This window comes from Propithecus coquereli, unplaced genomic scaffold (genome assembly GCF_000956105.1).
Source record: "Propithecus coquereli isolate 6110/MARCELLA unplaced genomic scaffold, Pcoq_1.0 Scaffold206, whole genome shotgun sequence".
NCBI classification, from domain to species: Eukaryota; Metazoa; Chordata; class Mammalia; order Primates; family Indriidae; genus Propithecus; species Propithecus coquereli.
The window spans coordinates 1974016-1988929 of record NW_012145634.1 but is presented as its reverse complement, the minus strand read 5'-3'; the positions used below and the strand labels follow the sequence as shown (position 1 = coordinate 1988929).

The 14914-nt window shown below is 42.6% G+C and overlaps 1 protein-coding gene across 1 annotated transcript in view; it reads right to left on the bottom strand.

Annotated features, from left to right (window-relative positions):
• CHEK2 (checkpoint kinase 2) overlaps positions 1 to 14914 on the bottom strand; it is a 38189-nt gene continuing 23275 nt past the window's right edge. The window contains exons 9-15 of the mRNA XM_012644089.1: positions 9457 to 9556; positions 7866 to 7952; positions 6627 to 6790; positions 6291 to 6406; positions 5175 to 5260; positions 1217 to 1297; positions 1 to 90 (exon numbers count right to left, since the gene is read on the bottom strand). Coding sequence (XP_012499543.1) covers positions 1 to 90; positions 1217 to 1297; positions 5175 to 5260; positions 6291 to 6406; positions 6627 to 6790; positions 7866 to 7952; positions 9457 to 9556 — 724 coding nt within the window. The remainder of the gene's footprint in view (positions 91 to 1216; positions 1298 to 5174; positions 5261 to 6290; positions 6407 to 6626; positions 6791 to 7865; positions 7953 to 9456; positions 9557 to 14914) is intronic.

The following is a 14914-nucleotide window of genomic DNA, read 5'->3' as shown; positions in this document are numbered from 1 at the left end:
TCAAGACACAGCAGCACACACAGCCTGGCGCTTTGTGGTCTCGGCATCCTCTGCTTCCCCTTCAGGGGCCCGCTTTCGACTAGTGGAAGGCTGGAAATAAAGGGGGAGAAATGGAGAAATGTTCGAAAGAAAATCATTGGCTTCTTTAAGATTATCAAAGTTTCCCAATATGCTTCTAGTAATATGGGAGTATTTCATGTTAAACTTATAGTACCATTCATTGACAACCGACTCTCCACTACACCCCCAACTCAGACACATTTATCTAATTGATATTTCTCTCCCTTGTGGCTTCTGCCCACTGAATGACATTTATAGAAAACAAGCAGCATAACCAGCCTCCTCTTGATCATCTTCTCCTAAATAATCAAGTTTAAGAGGACTATGATACCTTTCACTTGGATCCCCAAGTCTTGCTCTTGTGTGGGAAGACAATCTTTTTTGTGCCTTAGTTGTTTTCCCATTTAAAAAATTGAGAGGGAGCAGTGGGAAAAAGAAGAGAGACCATTCACCAAAAGAAAGCAGGGCAGGAATAAACACATATTAACTTATACTTAAAAAGAAATTTAGAAGAATAAAATTAAAATCAAGGAATCAACCGCTCACCCAAATTTTAATTTTTCCAACAAATTTAAATTTGAGCTTCTAATAGACTCTTCCAAACTTGCCTTGCAGGAAACTTTTTGAATAACAATCCCTAGCTATGCTTCTCTAATGTATTAAACATACCCTGCATTTTTAAATCTTCTAAGGGTACTGGAACAGATCAAGTTAAAACAAAGGACTGGGCATGGTGGCTCATGCCTGTAATCCTAGCACTCTGGGAGGCAGAGGCAGGAGGATCCTGTGAGCTCAGAAAGTTCGAGACCAGCCTGAGCAAGAGCGAGACCCCATCTCTACCAAAAATAGAAAAAATTAGCTGGGAGTGGTGGTGCTTGCCTGTAGTCCCTGCGACTTAGAAGGCTGAGACAGGAAGATCACTTGAGCCCAGGAGTTTGAAATTGCAGTGAGCTGTGATGATGCCACTGCACTTTACCCTGGGCAAGAGAGTGAGACTCTGTCTCAAAAAAAAAAAAAAAAAAAAAAAGTATCTACTACATTATAGCTAAAAAAATTGTTCGGCAATTGCTACTCAGGAGAATCTTCAAACTCATCATCCTCACTCACCAGCTCTTTAAACTCAGCCTACATTTAATGATCACAAGGAATACAATACCTGAGCTGTAACCTGGGGTAAAATTGAGGATTTATTTTCCTCAGACAGCAGATTCTGAAATGTTCTCTTCATATCCTCATCCTGTGAAGAAATTAAAAACATAAGTAGGCTGTGAAAGAAAGCTCCTAGTATGACAGGGCTAAGATACCCCTGGAATAAGGGAAGCAGGCATAGACATCTAGTCTGTCCACCAAGGATCATCCCCTTGCTAAAGCTCCCAGAGCACAAGGACCGTGTGCTACTCCCCTCTGCCTTCCCAGAGTAATCAGCAGTCAGTGTTCCAACACTGGTTGAATAAAACCCATGTACCTTAGAGCTCTCAGTGGATGAGAGAGCCACAGTCCCTAGTGGTCAAAAGACTTTCAGAACCAGCACCCCGGATCCCAAGAAAGATGGCAATTGGGAGCTGGGTGCAGTAGCACACACCTGTAGTCCCAGCTACTCAGGAGGCTGAAGCAGGAGGATCAATTGAGCCCAGGAGTCCAAAGCTGCAGTGCACTATGATCACACTTGTGAATAGCCACTGTGCTCCAGACTGGACAATATAGCAAGACCCTGTCTCTAAAAAAATTAATTAAAAAAAAAATGACAATCAGGAGGCCAGAGGCTGGGTCTGACTACATGTAGCTCCCCAAATCCTTTGGGAACCACCACCTCCCACCCCCCCGACCTCTGCCAATAATGAGGCCAGTTACCCAGGCCATCCTAACAACCAGCCCAGCACCCTACGAAAATTCACCCAGCAGATACTGTACAAGTTGCCAGAAGGACTTCAAGCCCACAACATCCCAGAGCTCAGGTCTAATGAGAAAGGAAGACAATGAACAGAACATAGCATTACAAGTGTTTCACATTACAGGAAGAGGAGGGGAGAGCACAGAGAACTCCTGCCCAGATGTGTATGAGGGTAGCTCCCACCTCCCTGAATGCTCACTTCTGCAAGGTTCAAGGATTTGCATTTGGGAGCCCTGAGAAGTGGCCTAGTACAGCACTCCCCACCTTCAGAAAGGTGAAAGAAACATCTGTGACTAGGTATGTGGGCTGTGGGGCTGGCCAGAAGCCCAGCTTAGCCACTCACAGTGGTCTGTGCAGGACACAGCCCAGAGCTGTCTGATTCCAAAGCCTCATCATGTACTTTCCCACCCAATCCCATCCCCGACTCCCACTAAGCCAAGCAGGCAAGGGCAGAGGACACAGGAGCAAAGGCCTCCAACTTTCAGCAATTTGATGGATACAGAAATTTATAGTACTAGAGCAGGTCCCCAACCTTTTAGCACCAGGGACCCACTGCATGGAAGACAATTTTTCCACAGACAGGGATGGAAGAGGCAGGGGAGGTGGAGCTCAGGCACTGATGTGAGCAATGGGGAACAGCTGTAAATACAGATGAAGTTTCCCTCTCTCGCCGGCTGCTCATCTCCTGCTGTGCAGACCCCCATTCCTAAGTTTCATGGAAGACAGTTTTCACGGAAGATTGCGGGGAAGCTAGCTCTGCGGCCCGGAGGTTGGGAACGGCAGTACTAGAGACCTAATATAATAACAGGTTCAACTATCCTCTCTCTAGTAACTACAACCACCACCTGCTTCCATCACTGTTTTACAGAGTTATTAATACTCTGCTACTTTGATAGCACCACATTCATCTGTATTCCACTTCACACTCTCTCGAGGACATAGGCTCTCCACCAGGAAAGCCCTCCTGGCCTTCCTGCCCATCCATCTCACCCACCTTCCTCATTCAGTGAACAAATATTTCCTGAACACTCTTAGATGCCAGGTATTCTAATAGGCCCAGGGTCTCCATATCAGAAGGATTCAGCAAATGTTTGAAAATGCTGACCCACTCATCCCCCACATTATCGCCAGGCCCTTGAGCCTCAAGAAATTCCTCACACTGTGTGAAGATGTGGGTACCCAGAGCCATGTGGGCAGTGGCCCTGCCTGGTCCTGGCTTAGAACCATACTCTGCGCACCAACCCCTGTTGCCACAAAGATCGCACTGCTCTGCAGTGACTGGTCAGGACTGGCCCCGACCCAGACTGTCAGATCCCCACGGCAAGGACTTATCCTATTCCTTTTTGCATCCCATGACTAACAGTGCTTGACACACAAGCTCATTAACTGTGCTCTGAAGAAATGAATGCACGAACAAATGAAACGACAAAGGAATGCCCTTCACATGGCAGCCCTTCAGTGCTGTCAGAGTGGCCACATGAATATTTAGGCCTATATTTAAAACATGTCGTAAATTAGCAATAATATGAAGATGGAGCTCACTGTTACCACAGGTAGCAATGTTTATCTGTAAATATGCTTCCTTTGAGAGGTCTACAACCTATTCACAAGCACTAAAATTTTGCTCACAAAGAGCAGGAAAAAAAGAAAAAAATTAAATTATTATATAATATACCTCGAAGGCAAACAGGAGGGAATCCTCTATTTCAAGTAATAAACATGAAGCAAAAAGTGGACAGAAGGGATGCTCCCCAAACTGGATGCTCTGTTTATGATAAAACAGAGACCAGAACCCACATTCAATGCACAGTGTAGTGTAAGACCCACAAAAACATTGTTTGTTCAAAAACACTGAAGTTTCCCAAAATAAAACCTAAATTATCACTAACAGATGTTTTAGATGGGCAATCTGCATCCTTGTCCCCATTCAACGTTTGCTCCATCTTTTGCTGCAAAAATGAAATGTGCATAAAGAGTATTCAAGTAAAACCCCTGTGGCAGAGCTGAACTTCACCTTTTCCCTTGGTTGTTAATAACAATTTTCTTTTGAGACGAAAAAGTACAAGGTTATGCTTGCTTGTAAATTTCAGGCAGATGTAAACCTTGTTCCCAGGCCTAACTGGCCAGCTCCTTTTTTGTTGTTGTTGTTAAGACTAATAGCTCTTCTACCTCTGCATTTAGATCCAAGAGTTCCCCTATTAGGACACACGAAAAGAGCAAAAAGCCATGTTTCTCTTTTTCATCAAAATTAAATCCCTACGTGCAAAGGCACCCTTTGTTTCCAAACTCCTTTTCTCCAGGGTCCTGCTGTTCGAATCTGTGTGGTCTATTAAATGCTAAATCATCTGACAGATTTCTTCTTGGGGGGGACTGCAGGTTCCAGAGCAACATCCAAAACACATATATCTGCCTTTTTCTTTTAAGAATTTGTTGTTCTCAACCTGAGCTGGCCTGAGCAAAACTGTTAGGTGTGGACAGTTGGAACAGAGAGTGGGAACAGTCGTTCCAGAGTCCCACAAGTAGAGAAAGAGCTGCAGCTGGTTGTCCAAGAAATTCCTGGACCAGTAATCCCCCAAGGCACAGCCTCTAGCTCGAGCTACCCACAGGAAACAGAGAGACCAAAAGAAAGTTAATAGAAAGGGGTATGGCTGTGCTGAAGGTAATGCAGACTTGAAAGATGCCTACACTAATGGCATGGTACTCACAATGAACAAGAAGTGGAACCCTTTATACTCAATCACTTGGGCTTGAGAAAAAGCTAGATTCTCTCCAAGGAGGCTGCCCTTCTCCACCTCCCCGCCAGCTTCCCTAATTTAAGGTTAAAGATGGCTGGAATGCAGCTCACCCCATCTGTGGGGTAGAAAGGGGACAAGGCTGCAGGGGGGAGCCGGAACAGCCTCTCAAAGGAACACAGGCCAAACTGCAGACTCAAGGCAGCCAACTGGAATCAGAACAGGCCCTAAAGTGAGTTTATACATCCAAGAGCCATGAGTAATGTCAAAAAGGCTGTCCCATCTGCAAACTCCTATACATATCTCCCATCCCCTTTGCCCCACCCCTACACACACACACACACACACACTTCATACACCTAAAGCACGATCTAAAACAATTAAACAGAACCAACAAAGCAGACATGTTTCTGTCCTCTTCCTCATCTTTATCTGGCAACAGGGCTCTCCATGTATGTTTGTTACAGTAGCAGGCACTGCCCCACACCCACCTGAAGCCACGGGTGTCTTAAGGCTTCTTCTGTTGTATAACGCGCCTTTGGATCCACTACCAACAACTTCTTGACAAGGTCCAAAGCTAAAGCAACAAGATAATTGGGCAAATCACAGTAAAAAGGATAAATATATTAAATCAGCAGTATTATAGCATGCTAGAATTACAGACCACCATCCAGAAAGAGGAAAGAAGGTCTGAGATCAGCGAGTCAGCAGACATAGTGGGCAGTGCCCTCTAATCCTCCTCACTCTCTGCATTCTGAGTACTCTGAGAACGCCAGGAATGATAATGACACTCCCCATCTCTTCCTGCTGTGACGTCACCACCACTCAGCTCCCTGTTACCTCTCTTATTGCTAGACTCAAGTGCAAACTAAGTAAATCTGAACTTCCACCCAGGTCTAAGATACTCAGAATTCACAGAAAACTCTCCCTGAGACCCATGGATTAATGGTTAGAGTTATTCAGCCAGAGAGAGGCTCCCTGGAACTACAGACTTGTCAGAAATAAAATGACTACATCAGTAAGCAACAACTGCAGGCTGGCTTGTATATTGCAACAGTATTATTCCTTAAGTATTCTGACATTTAATACAATCACCTACGTTACATTATTTGACATTTAATTGTCACATTTAACCTTCTATTTTTCCTTCAGGGAACTAAAAAGTTGCACTTTTACATTATAAAATACAAGGTGACTAATGACATTTAGCTTTTACATGCTTACTTATTCAAAGGAAACTTTGTAATGAAAAATTTACTTATTATTTTACACATTTAAATAGATATCAGGCACTTGAGTACAGTATACTTGACTCTCAGAAAAACCCTTTACGGTAGGGGTTATTGAGGCCCTCTTTACAAGTAAAGAAAATGGGAACTCAGGTTAAATAACTTGCCTAAGGTCACACAGCTAAGAAGTAGCAGACCCAGGACTTGAGTGCATGCTCTTAATAATTTCCTCTGCCTGTCAAATGGTGCAAAACTAACAATAGAAAATAAGAACAAAATTGACAGGAGAAAATACTATGGAATTTTGAAAAGAAATTCCCACCACAACACATACACATTTTAGCAAACCACAAATTCTTAATCCTTTCGTATTCATACCCTTCTCTGAGACATCTGCCCAAACTTCGGGAATGAAGTTGTATTTTCCACTGGTGATCTGATCCTTCAGGGACACTTGAGTCTTACGCTCAGAGAAAGGTGGATACCCACTAAGGCTTAATATCAGCAGAGAGAGAAAGGAAAAGAAATCAAGTGGCATTCTCAGTGGCATTCGGATATATAGATTTTTTTTTCAGCATAATGAAAAATCAGATTTTTCTTTAAATCGATGATCCAAAAGTGACCTAAATTAAATACAAGCTCTCTACCTGGACACATTATGATTTCACCTAATCACATCCAACCAGACTGTGAAGCAATGAAAACGTCTCTTACCAGATAAAAAGAATAACTCCTAAACTCCAGCAGTCTACAGCACGGTTATACCCGGCAGTCCCAACGGAAACAAGAACCTCAGGAGCCAAGTAGGTGGGAGTACCACATAAGGTTCTCATGAGAGAGGTCTCCCCCAAAATCTTGGACTGCCCAAAATCAGTAATCTAAAATTAAGGACAAAAGGGAATAATTTTTTATCAACGTCATAAAATAAAAAGATTAACATAGTCTGCCAGTTCAAAAAAATGTAGGCTGTATCAATTTCTAGGGTACAATTCACACACACCTGACGTTAATCTGGAATCTACAAATTCAAGACTTTACAAGTTAAGGTATTTAATTTTGCTTAAATTAAAATTCCTAAGCCTAGGGACCTGAAGACTCAGGTTTTCCAACTTACCTGTGTTCTGTAATCTTACAAAAAGCTTATGACCCTTATCACAGACACTTTGGAATTCTAATTAGTTATACATGGGTTTTCTTAGACCCCAGTTTCTCAAACTGGGCTGCACCATGGAATACCTGGGAAGCTTGGGAAAAGATACTTACACCTAGATGCCACCCTTAGTATCTGAGGTGCAGCCTGGGGGTCACGTTGGTTGTTTTGTTTTGTTTTGTTTTGTTTTTTTAAGAGACAGGATCGCACTCTGTCACCTAGGCTGGGGTGCAGTGGTGTGATCACAGCTCACTGCAGTCTCAAACTCCTGGGCTCAAGTGATCCTCCTACCTCAGCCTCCCAAGTAGCTGGGACTATAGGCATGCTCCACCGTGTCTGGCTAATTTTTAAATTTTTTTTTTTTGGTAGAGACAGGGTCTCACTGTGTTGCCCAGGCTGGTCTCTGACTCCAGGCTTCAAGAGATCCTGCCACCTTAGCCTTCCAAAGTGCTAGGATTACAGGTGTGAACCACGGTGCCCAGCTTGGGTGTCGTTATATTTTTAAATCCTAACAGGAGATTCTCAAGTGAAGAGAGGCTCGAGAAACAGGGAAAGGCAGTAAATGTGATTCACTTGTCCATTCAGACCCCTCCTCTCTCCCTCTGAGAACAAAAGGGACTTGTACACAATGGAGCTCATTAGAATCTGGATAAAAGCAGTAACACCTGATCTCAAATAATTGGTAAAAGTGGAAAGGTCAAATTCTCAACCTTTTTATGCTCTCATGTTTTACTTGAGGAATTAAAAGAGTTTCTGAACAGAAATCTACTGTAGCAGCCACAAACAGAGAATAAGTTTCTTACCTTTATCAGACAGTCCTCTTTTTGAGATGACAGAAGAACATTCTCTGGCTTTAAGTCCCGATGTATAATGCCATTTTCATGAAGGTACTACACAGAAAGGGAGGCATGACCCTTGGATTTATGCCGTAGGTACATAAGTAGAGACAGTCACCAACACACACACATTTCACAGCTGGGTGAAACTGTAAGCCATGTTACGCACAACCATATTCCTCAAAATCAGAAAACTGCTGGGGTAAAGGGTTTAGTGTTTACAAATTTGTTTAAGACTTAAAAAGCAGAAAAACCAAAAAAGCAACTTACAACAGTAAACTTATTTTCATTTCACTTTTCAGGATAATAACCCTTCACATGTTGGTAGAAATATACGGTGTTGATGTCAATAAAAAATTAAATAGGTGATATAAAATATTTTGAGAACACACTGAAGTAAACATTTTTTAATTTTTTTAAAATTCTTTTCAAAGTAAACATAAAACTTCCACCAAAATAGTATATTTGGTTATTATAGCCCTGAGAATATTTTTAAAGGGAATCTGTAAAAATACATTTTGCAAATTATCTGTTTAAATACTCAGTTAACTTGATGTAAAAACTTAGTCTTTGAAAACTCTATTGTCTAGTACATAAAAATGAACAAAAGAAAATCACCATACTGTGTCATATTTCTTTAGGAAATAAAATTTTCCCATACCCACTGATCTGCACTCAATTTATCTTAATATTCTTGGTCACTATAAGTGAGGGAATAAATCAATAAGGAGGTAGAACACTAGGTAGGTGACAGCCACCATTAAAAAGGACTTATGTTCATGGGCTTCAACCCTCTCTGGATATACCTCTGGGCTACAGCAAAAATTCTTCCCAAAAATTTCCACTGAGAAATGGATCTGGTGAAACCTCCAGGGAGGGCAAACCCAGGTGGACTAACCATAGAAAAATCTCTCTCAGTCCTCACTCAATACAAGAACTGCTCCCAATGGCTGCATTTCCCAAATGGAGTGGGTTTTCAAGAGAAGAAATTTTGGCAGGAAATGGTCACAACCAAATTTGGTCTGGGAAATGGTGATGTTCCTCAAAGCAAAGTGCCACCAGCTATTCCCCCATCCAACACTTTCACTGAATATAGAAAGCTACACACATGTCCCACTGACCTGCCCACCTGCTGCCACAGTTAACAAGACGTTGCGCCTCAAAGGAACACCTAGTACTGAGCTATAGGAGAGCAACCCATCTGTCATAATGACCCCAACTTGCCAGCCTTGCCCTCATACCTGCCCAGTTCCCACTCAGGGAGTTAAGGAGGATTTCTGCAAGGATCAGGCCGATCTAGAAATCAATGTCCCTCCAGAAATACCTCCAAGCTAAAGAGAGGAGACATAGGAATGAGTGTTGATCTCTGTAATTCCCTTTCCTACTGTCTCTTAAACTTCACCTGAGTCAAAGGGGTAGAATGTTTTTGCCAAGAACAGAACAAACACACAGATTCTCTTCTGAGTTTTAATCCACAGTCCCTCAGTTTCTGCCTAACTCAGGGAGTAACTCACCTAAAAGAAAGTAGGTCGTCAAAAGAATTGAGGGCTTCTCTTACCTGCACGGCCAAGAGCATCTGGTAAAAATAGAGCTTGCAGGTAGCTTCTTTCAGGCGTTTATTCCCCACCACCTTGTCGAACAGCTCTCCTCCTTCCATCCTAAAACACACAAGCAAAGCAGGGGGTTCATTCCTGGAGGGAAGCTCACTTGGATAGAAGATAAAAACAAACCCATTAAGACAAGCAAATGGTTGCCATTTTTATTCACTCCTGAATCCCATTTTTAAAGCTAATGAGGTGATAAGGCTCATCTACAATCAGATGTCCTAGTTATAAACTAAGGAACAAGATGAAAGGAGTGGGCACTGGAGATACTTGGGAAACTTTTTAAAATCCGATTCTGCATTTTTATCACACACGCCACGTGATTCTGAGACTGATGTAGAAAAGCAATCAGGAGTTTACAATCAGAGAACCGGGGTCTGAACTCCAGCTCCACCATGTCCTAGCTGTGCGACTTTGGGCAAGTTATATAACCTCTCTCAGCTTGTTTCTACCATTTAAAAAGCGGGGATAATGCCGCCTACCTTGATGGTTGTTGTAAAAATTAAGAGATAATTGATGTACGTAAAGCATCTGGCACAGGTGCTCAATAAGGTTATTCAATCCCTCTGTGATTCAGTTTCCTTTTCTTTAATGTGAGGCTAAAAATAGTAACCCACCTGTAACCTGTAAGTAATCAGCTGTACAACTGTTGTGAAAAATGAGTCAATTCATGTAAAGTGTTCATAAGAGTACTTGAATCACAGTCATTGCTTAATAAATATCAGCTACTGTTACTATATTATTATTAACACTTTTATTAAACTGTGTTAACTGGATCCAACCAGGTAACAATCTCCTATTTCATAACAGCAGATATTCCCTTAAGCACCAACCAACACAGCCATAACAGTCTCTCCTGTTGCGATGACTGGGGCTGCTGTTTACGACATAGTCTCAATGGTCAGCCTGCACAGCCACTGTTTGCTAGTCAGGAGCAAAACATTCCCTGCTTGCCACAACAGCTGCTCCCAGAACCATTGCATATGCATGCAGGAACAGACACAAAGCCAGGCTTCTTCCAGGAATGAGATAGGAAATTATCCTGATCACACCAAATAACACAGGACATTATGGCCATTGAATTAAACTAACAAGACACTGGAAGATACTCAGGTACCACCACACAAGCTGGTCCCGTGATCCTGAGCAGAAAGGTCCACCCAGACAGATATTCCAGAGTATAGTCGTCCCTCAGTACCCATGGGTGATTGGTTCCAGGACCCCTTTAGGATACCAGAATCCATGGATGCTCAAGCCCCTTATATAAAAATGGGATAGTATTTGCATATAACCTATGCATATCCTTCCTTGTACTTTAAGTCATCTCTAGATTTCTTACAATACCTAATACAATGTACATGCTATGTAAATAGTTGTTATATTGTATTGTTTAGGAAATAATAATAATACATGTTCAACACAGATGCACCCGATCCATTTTATTTTTCTGAGTATTTTCAATCCAAGGTTGGTTGAACTCATGGCAGAAACTGCAGATACAGAGACCCAACTATAATAATATCGACCTCTGGTGAGTGCTGACATGTGGTAGGGTGCTTTGCTGGGGGCTTTCCATCCCTCATAGCATTTAATTCTTACAAAAACTCTGCACATGGGGGTATCGTTATTATTCCCATTTAACACTAGGAAAACAAGACTCAGAGAGGTGAAGTAAACTCACCCCTTAGGTGGTCAGCTAGTCATCTGAAGAGTAGAGTTCAAAATCAGGCCACAGATCCAGGGCCTGGAATCCCATACCACCTGCTTTTGGAAATACTGGGGGCGTTTAGAATTGATATTAACACCCCACACACACACTTTGTAGGCCCCACCACCAAATACACACACTGAGGGTGCCCAGGATGAGAAGAGCAAGTCTATATTAGATTCTTTGATGGCTTATAAGCATTTACTTGGGAACATAAATTTTAAAAAAGTTTTACTACTTACAATTCCAAAACAATATAGTAATCTTCTGCATCAAAAAAGTTTTTAATCTTGATGATACAAGGCTAAAAAGAGGGGGAGAAAAAGGAAAAAGTAGTGAGAAACTCCCAAAAGGAAAACCACAAGTGCGGTATAACTTGGAACATCTGCCCAGAGGATCAGGGAGGCCAAGACCAGGCATTTGGCTCCCTGCCCGCAGAAGGCTTTGAAGTTCGAGCAGGGGAGACGACAGAACAGAACCTATCCACTCCTCAGCGAGAACATACAGAAAACTTTCTGCCCCTCCATGTTAGTGAGAGACTTGTTTATATTCCATACCCAAAGGTGCCATCTAGGAACAAAGGCTGGGTCTCTTTCCAGCCTTCCTCCTCAGTGCCTCAGAGCAGAGCTACTTGAGGACAGCCTAAGAACCCCTGGGGGAGCCTGACAAGTAGCATGAATAAAAGAAGGGGGCCAGGTGGGGAGCCCTGCCATGTTGCCATTCAATAAGGGTGACTTAGCTCCAGGCAACTAGAACCTCAAGGGAACTGGACCCCACAACAAGATCCTACCATTTTTCAAAGGAAGAAGGAAATTCTAATTTTATAAGAACTCTAAAGCACACCTAGGTGGAGGTGGGGGAGAGAGAGACACACTCACACCCCCCTATGGCTGACAGTTTGTGACCACTTATCACTGCAGGGTGCACAAAAAGAACGTTGAGCAGCATTATATACTTCACAATGCCTATTTAATATCATGATTTTATACTTAGAAAGTACACCTATTGTTTTTACAATCAAGCTTAGTGGCAGGGGTAAGTAAAAGATTTGGTGAGTATCCCTCCGGGACAAACACCCCAGCACAGCCTGTAGTTATATCAGAATTAAAGAGAAGAGAGCTATAAGATTTATTGATTTTTAGATTTAAAAAGGTGGCAAAGGCTGGGCGTGGTGGCTCATGCCTGTAATCCTAGCACTCTGGGAGGCCGAGGCAGGTGGATTGCTCAAGGTCAGGAGTTCAAGACCAGCCTGAGCAAGAGCGAGACCCCATCTCTACTAAAAATAGAAAGAAATTAGATGGACAACTAAAAATATATAGAAAAAATTAGTCGGGCATGGTGGCGCATGCTGTAGTCCCAGCTACTCGGGAGGCTGAGGCAGGAGGATTGCTTGAGCCCAGGAGTTTGAGGTTGCTGTAAGCTAGGCTGACGCCACGGCACTCTAGCCAGGGCAACAGAGCCAGACTCTGTCTCAAAAAAATAAAAAATAAATAAAAATAAATAAATAAATAAAAAGGTGGCAAAACTCGCCAGAATGATCTTCCTACAAAGGAAATTTCATCATATCCATCACTCTAAGACCCTCCACTGGAACCTTCCGACAATGAACTGTTACACAGAGATGAATGAACACCCCACTGTGTCCCCACCATGGATAGATCTTGGAAGCATAATGCTGAGTGGAAAATGCAAAGACTTCAAAGAGTATGAGCACCCTAAATCTGAAAATCCAAATTCAGAATCTTTTTGAGCACTGACATGACAGTCAAAGGAAATGCTCATTGGAGCAATTCAGATTTCAGATCTTTGCATTTGGAATGCTCAAACAGTAAGCATAATGCAAATATTCCAAAATCCCCTCAAAATCCAAAAACTTCTGGTCCTAAGCATTTTGGATAAGGGATACTCAACCTGTACCATTTTTATAAGGCTCAGAAACAAGAAGTAAAACAATATATTATTTGAGGATACATACATATGTGGCTTTTTAAAAAGCAAGGGATGGAACACATAGCATTCAAGAGAATGGGGCTACCTCTGGGGAGAGAAGGGGTAGGACCGGGAAAATGTACACTGGTAGTAGCTTCAATCATATAGTCAGGTTTTCATCCTTAAGTTGAATGGGGAATTCAAAGGTGTTTGTTCATTTTATTGGGTTGTTCTGTAATTTACATTTATCATGTGTTATTTTACATGTGTCAAATATTACATAACTTTTAAATACTCAAGGAAGGGAAGAAATCAGGAAGAAGGGAAAGAAATCGGTGAGGAAAGGAAGGATGGAAGACAAGAAGAAAGAAAACGTTTGGCTTCTTGCTGCCTTGCTGCTAAAATCCAACTTCTCAGCAGGGACTGCCAAACCCATCATGACCCAGCCTCATCCTGCCTCCTGACCGCCACCCCCACCCCGTGTCCTGTTCCTGGTGCCATGCGTCCTCCCCTCCAGACAACAAAACTCCCTGCCCACTCAAGGCTCTCTGTGCTCTTTCCTAGTGTTACACCATTGCTCATACTACACTCTTGGCTAGGGATCCAGCCCTCAAAGCATGCTTAGCCTCAGGCATCGAGCCTCAACTCAGATGTCCTCTTGGACATTTCCGCGTGCCCTACAGTGGTTCTAATCTGTGTCACCCCACACTGCATCTTACTATCTGTTTCCCCACCACACTGTGAGCTCCAAGAGGACAGAGAAAGAAAACTAACACCCACCATGGGTCTCCTTTCACCAGACACCAAATGGGCTTTTTCAAGTTTTATTGATCTTTCTAGGCCCAACATCCAGCACGAGCAGCTGGCACAGAGGAGACATGCATATGCTGCAGAGATTAACATCAACGACCTCAAAAACAGCTACACCACCCACTGAGAGCAGACTCTGTCAGCCAGTCTTTAGTCATGGAGCATAAGGCCACGAGGATTGGTCTAAGAACAAACCAGTTCTACCACTCCTCATCTACAATCATAGTACACTATTTGGCTCTGCATGAACAGTTGTTATTGTCACAATAATGAAAACAGTGAATACACATTGTACTATTATATTAAGAGGAATAGAAAGAAAAGAAGAGAGAGCTAAAATCCTCATATATCATAACAGGAAGTCTACAAGCTATCTAAAATTGATAAACCAAGAGACAGTAGTTTATGCACATTATATAGAAATATGGAGTAAATTCTAGCAAAAATAGCTAAGAGTTTTAAAATGTTTGCAGAGAGGGCTATTAGGAGGGACAAGGAGCTGCTGGTTTGTGTAATAAAATTTTTAACACTATTTGACTCTTTATACTCATGATATCTTAACAAAACTATCTTTTAAAGAAGCAGAAGAAAAGGCACAATTACAAGGAAAACTGAGAACTGCCTGGTTCTGCATGGCCTCATAATGGGCATTGCCAGTACTCATATGGGAATGGGTGGGGCTGGGAGCTGATAAAGCATGAAGAAGTGCCCAATAGAGCCAGAGCCTGGTGTGGTGGCTCACACCTGTAATCCCAGGTACTTGGAAGACTGAGGTAGGAGGATCATTTGAGGCCAGGAGTTTAAGACCAGCCTGGGCAGTATAGCAAGACCTCATCTTTAAAAAAATAAAATATAAAAGAGCCGGGCATGGTAATGTGTGCCTGTAGTCCCAGCTACTCAGAAGGCTAAGGCAGAAGGATCACCTGAGCCCAGGAGTTCAAGGCTGCAGTGAGCTATGACAGCAC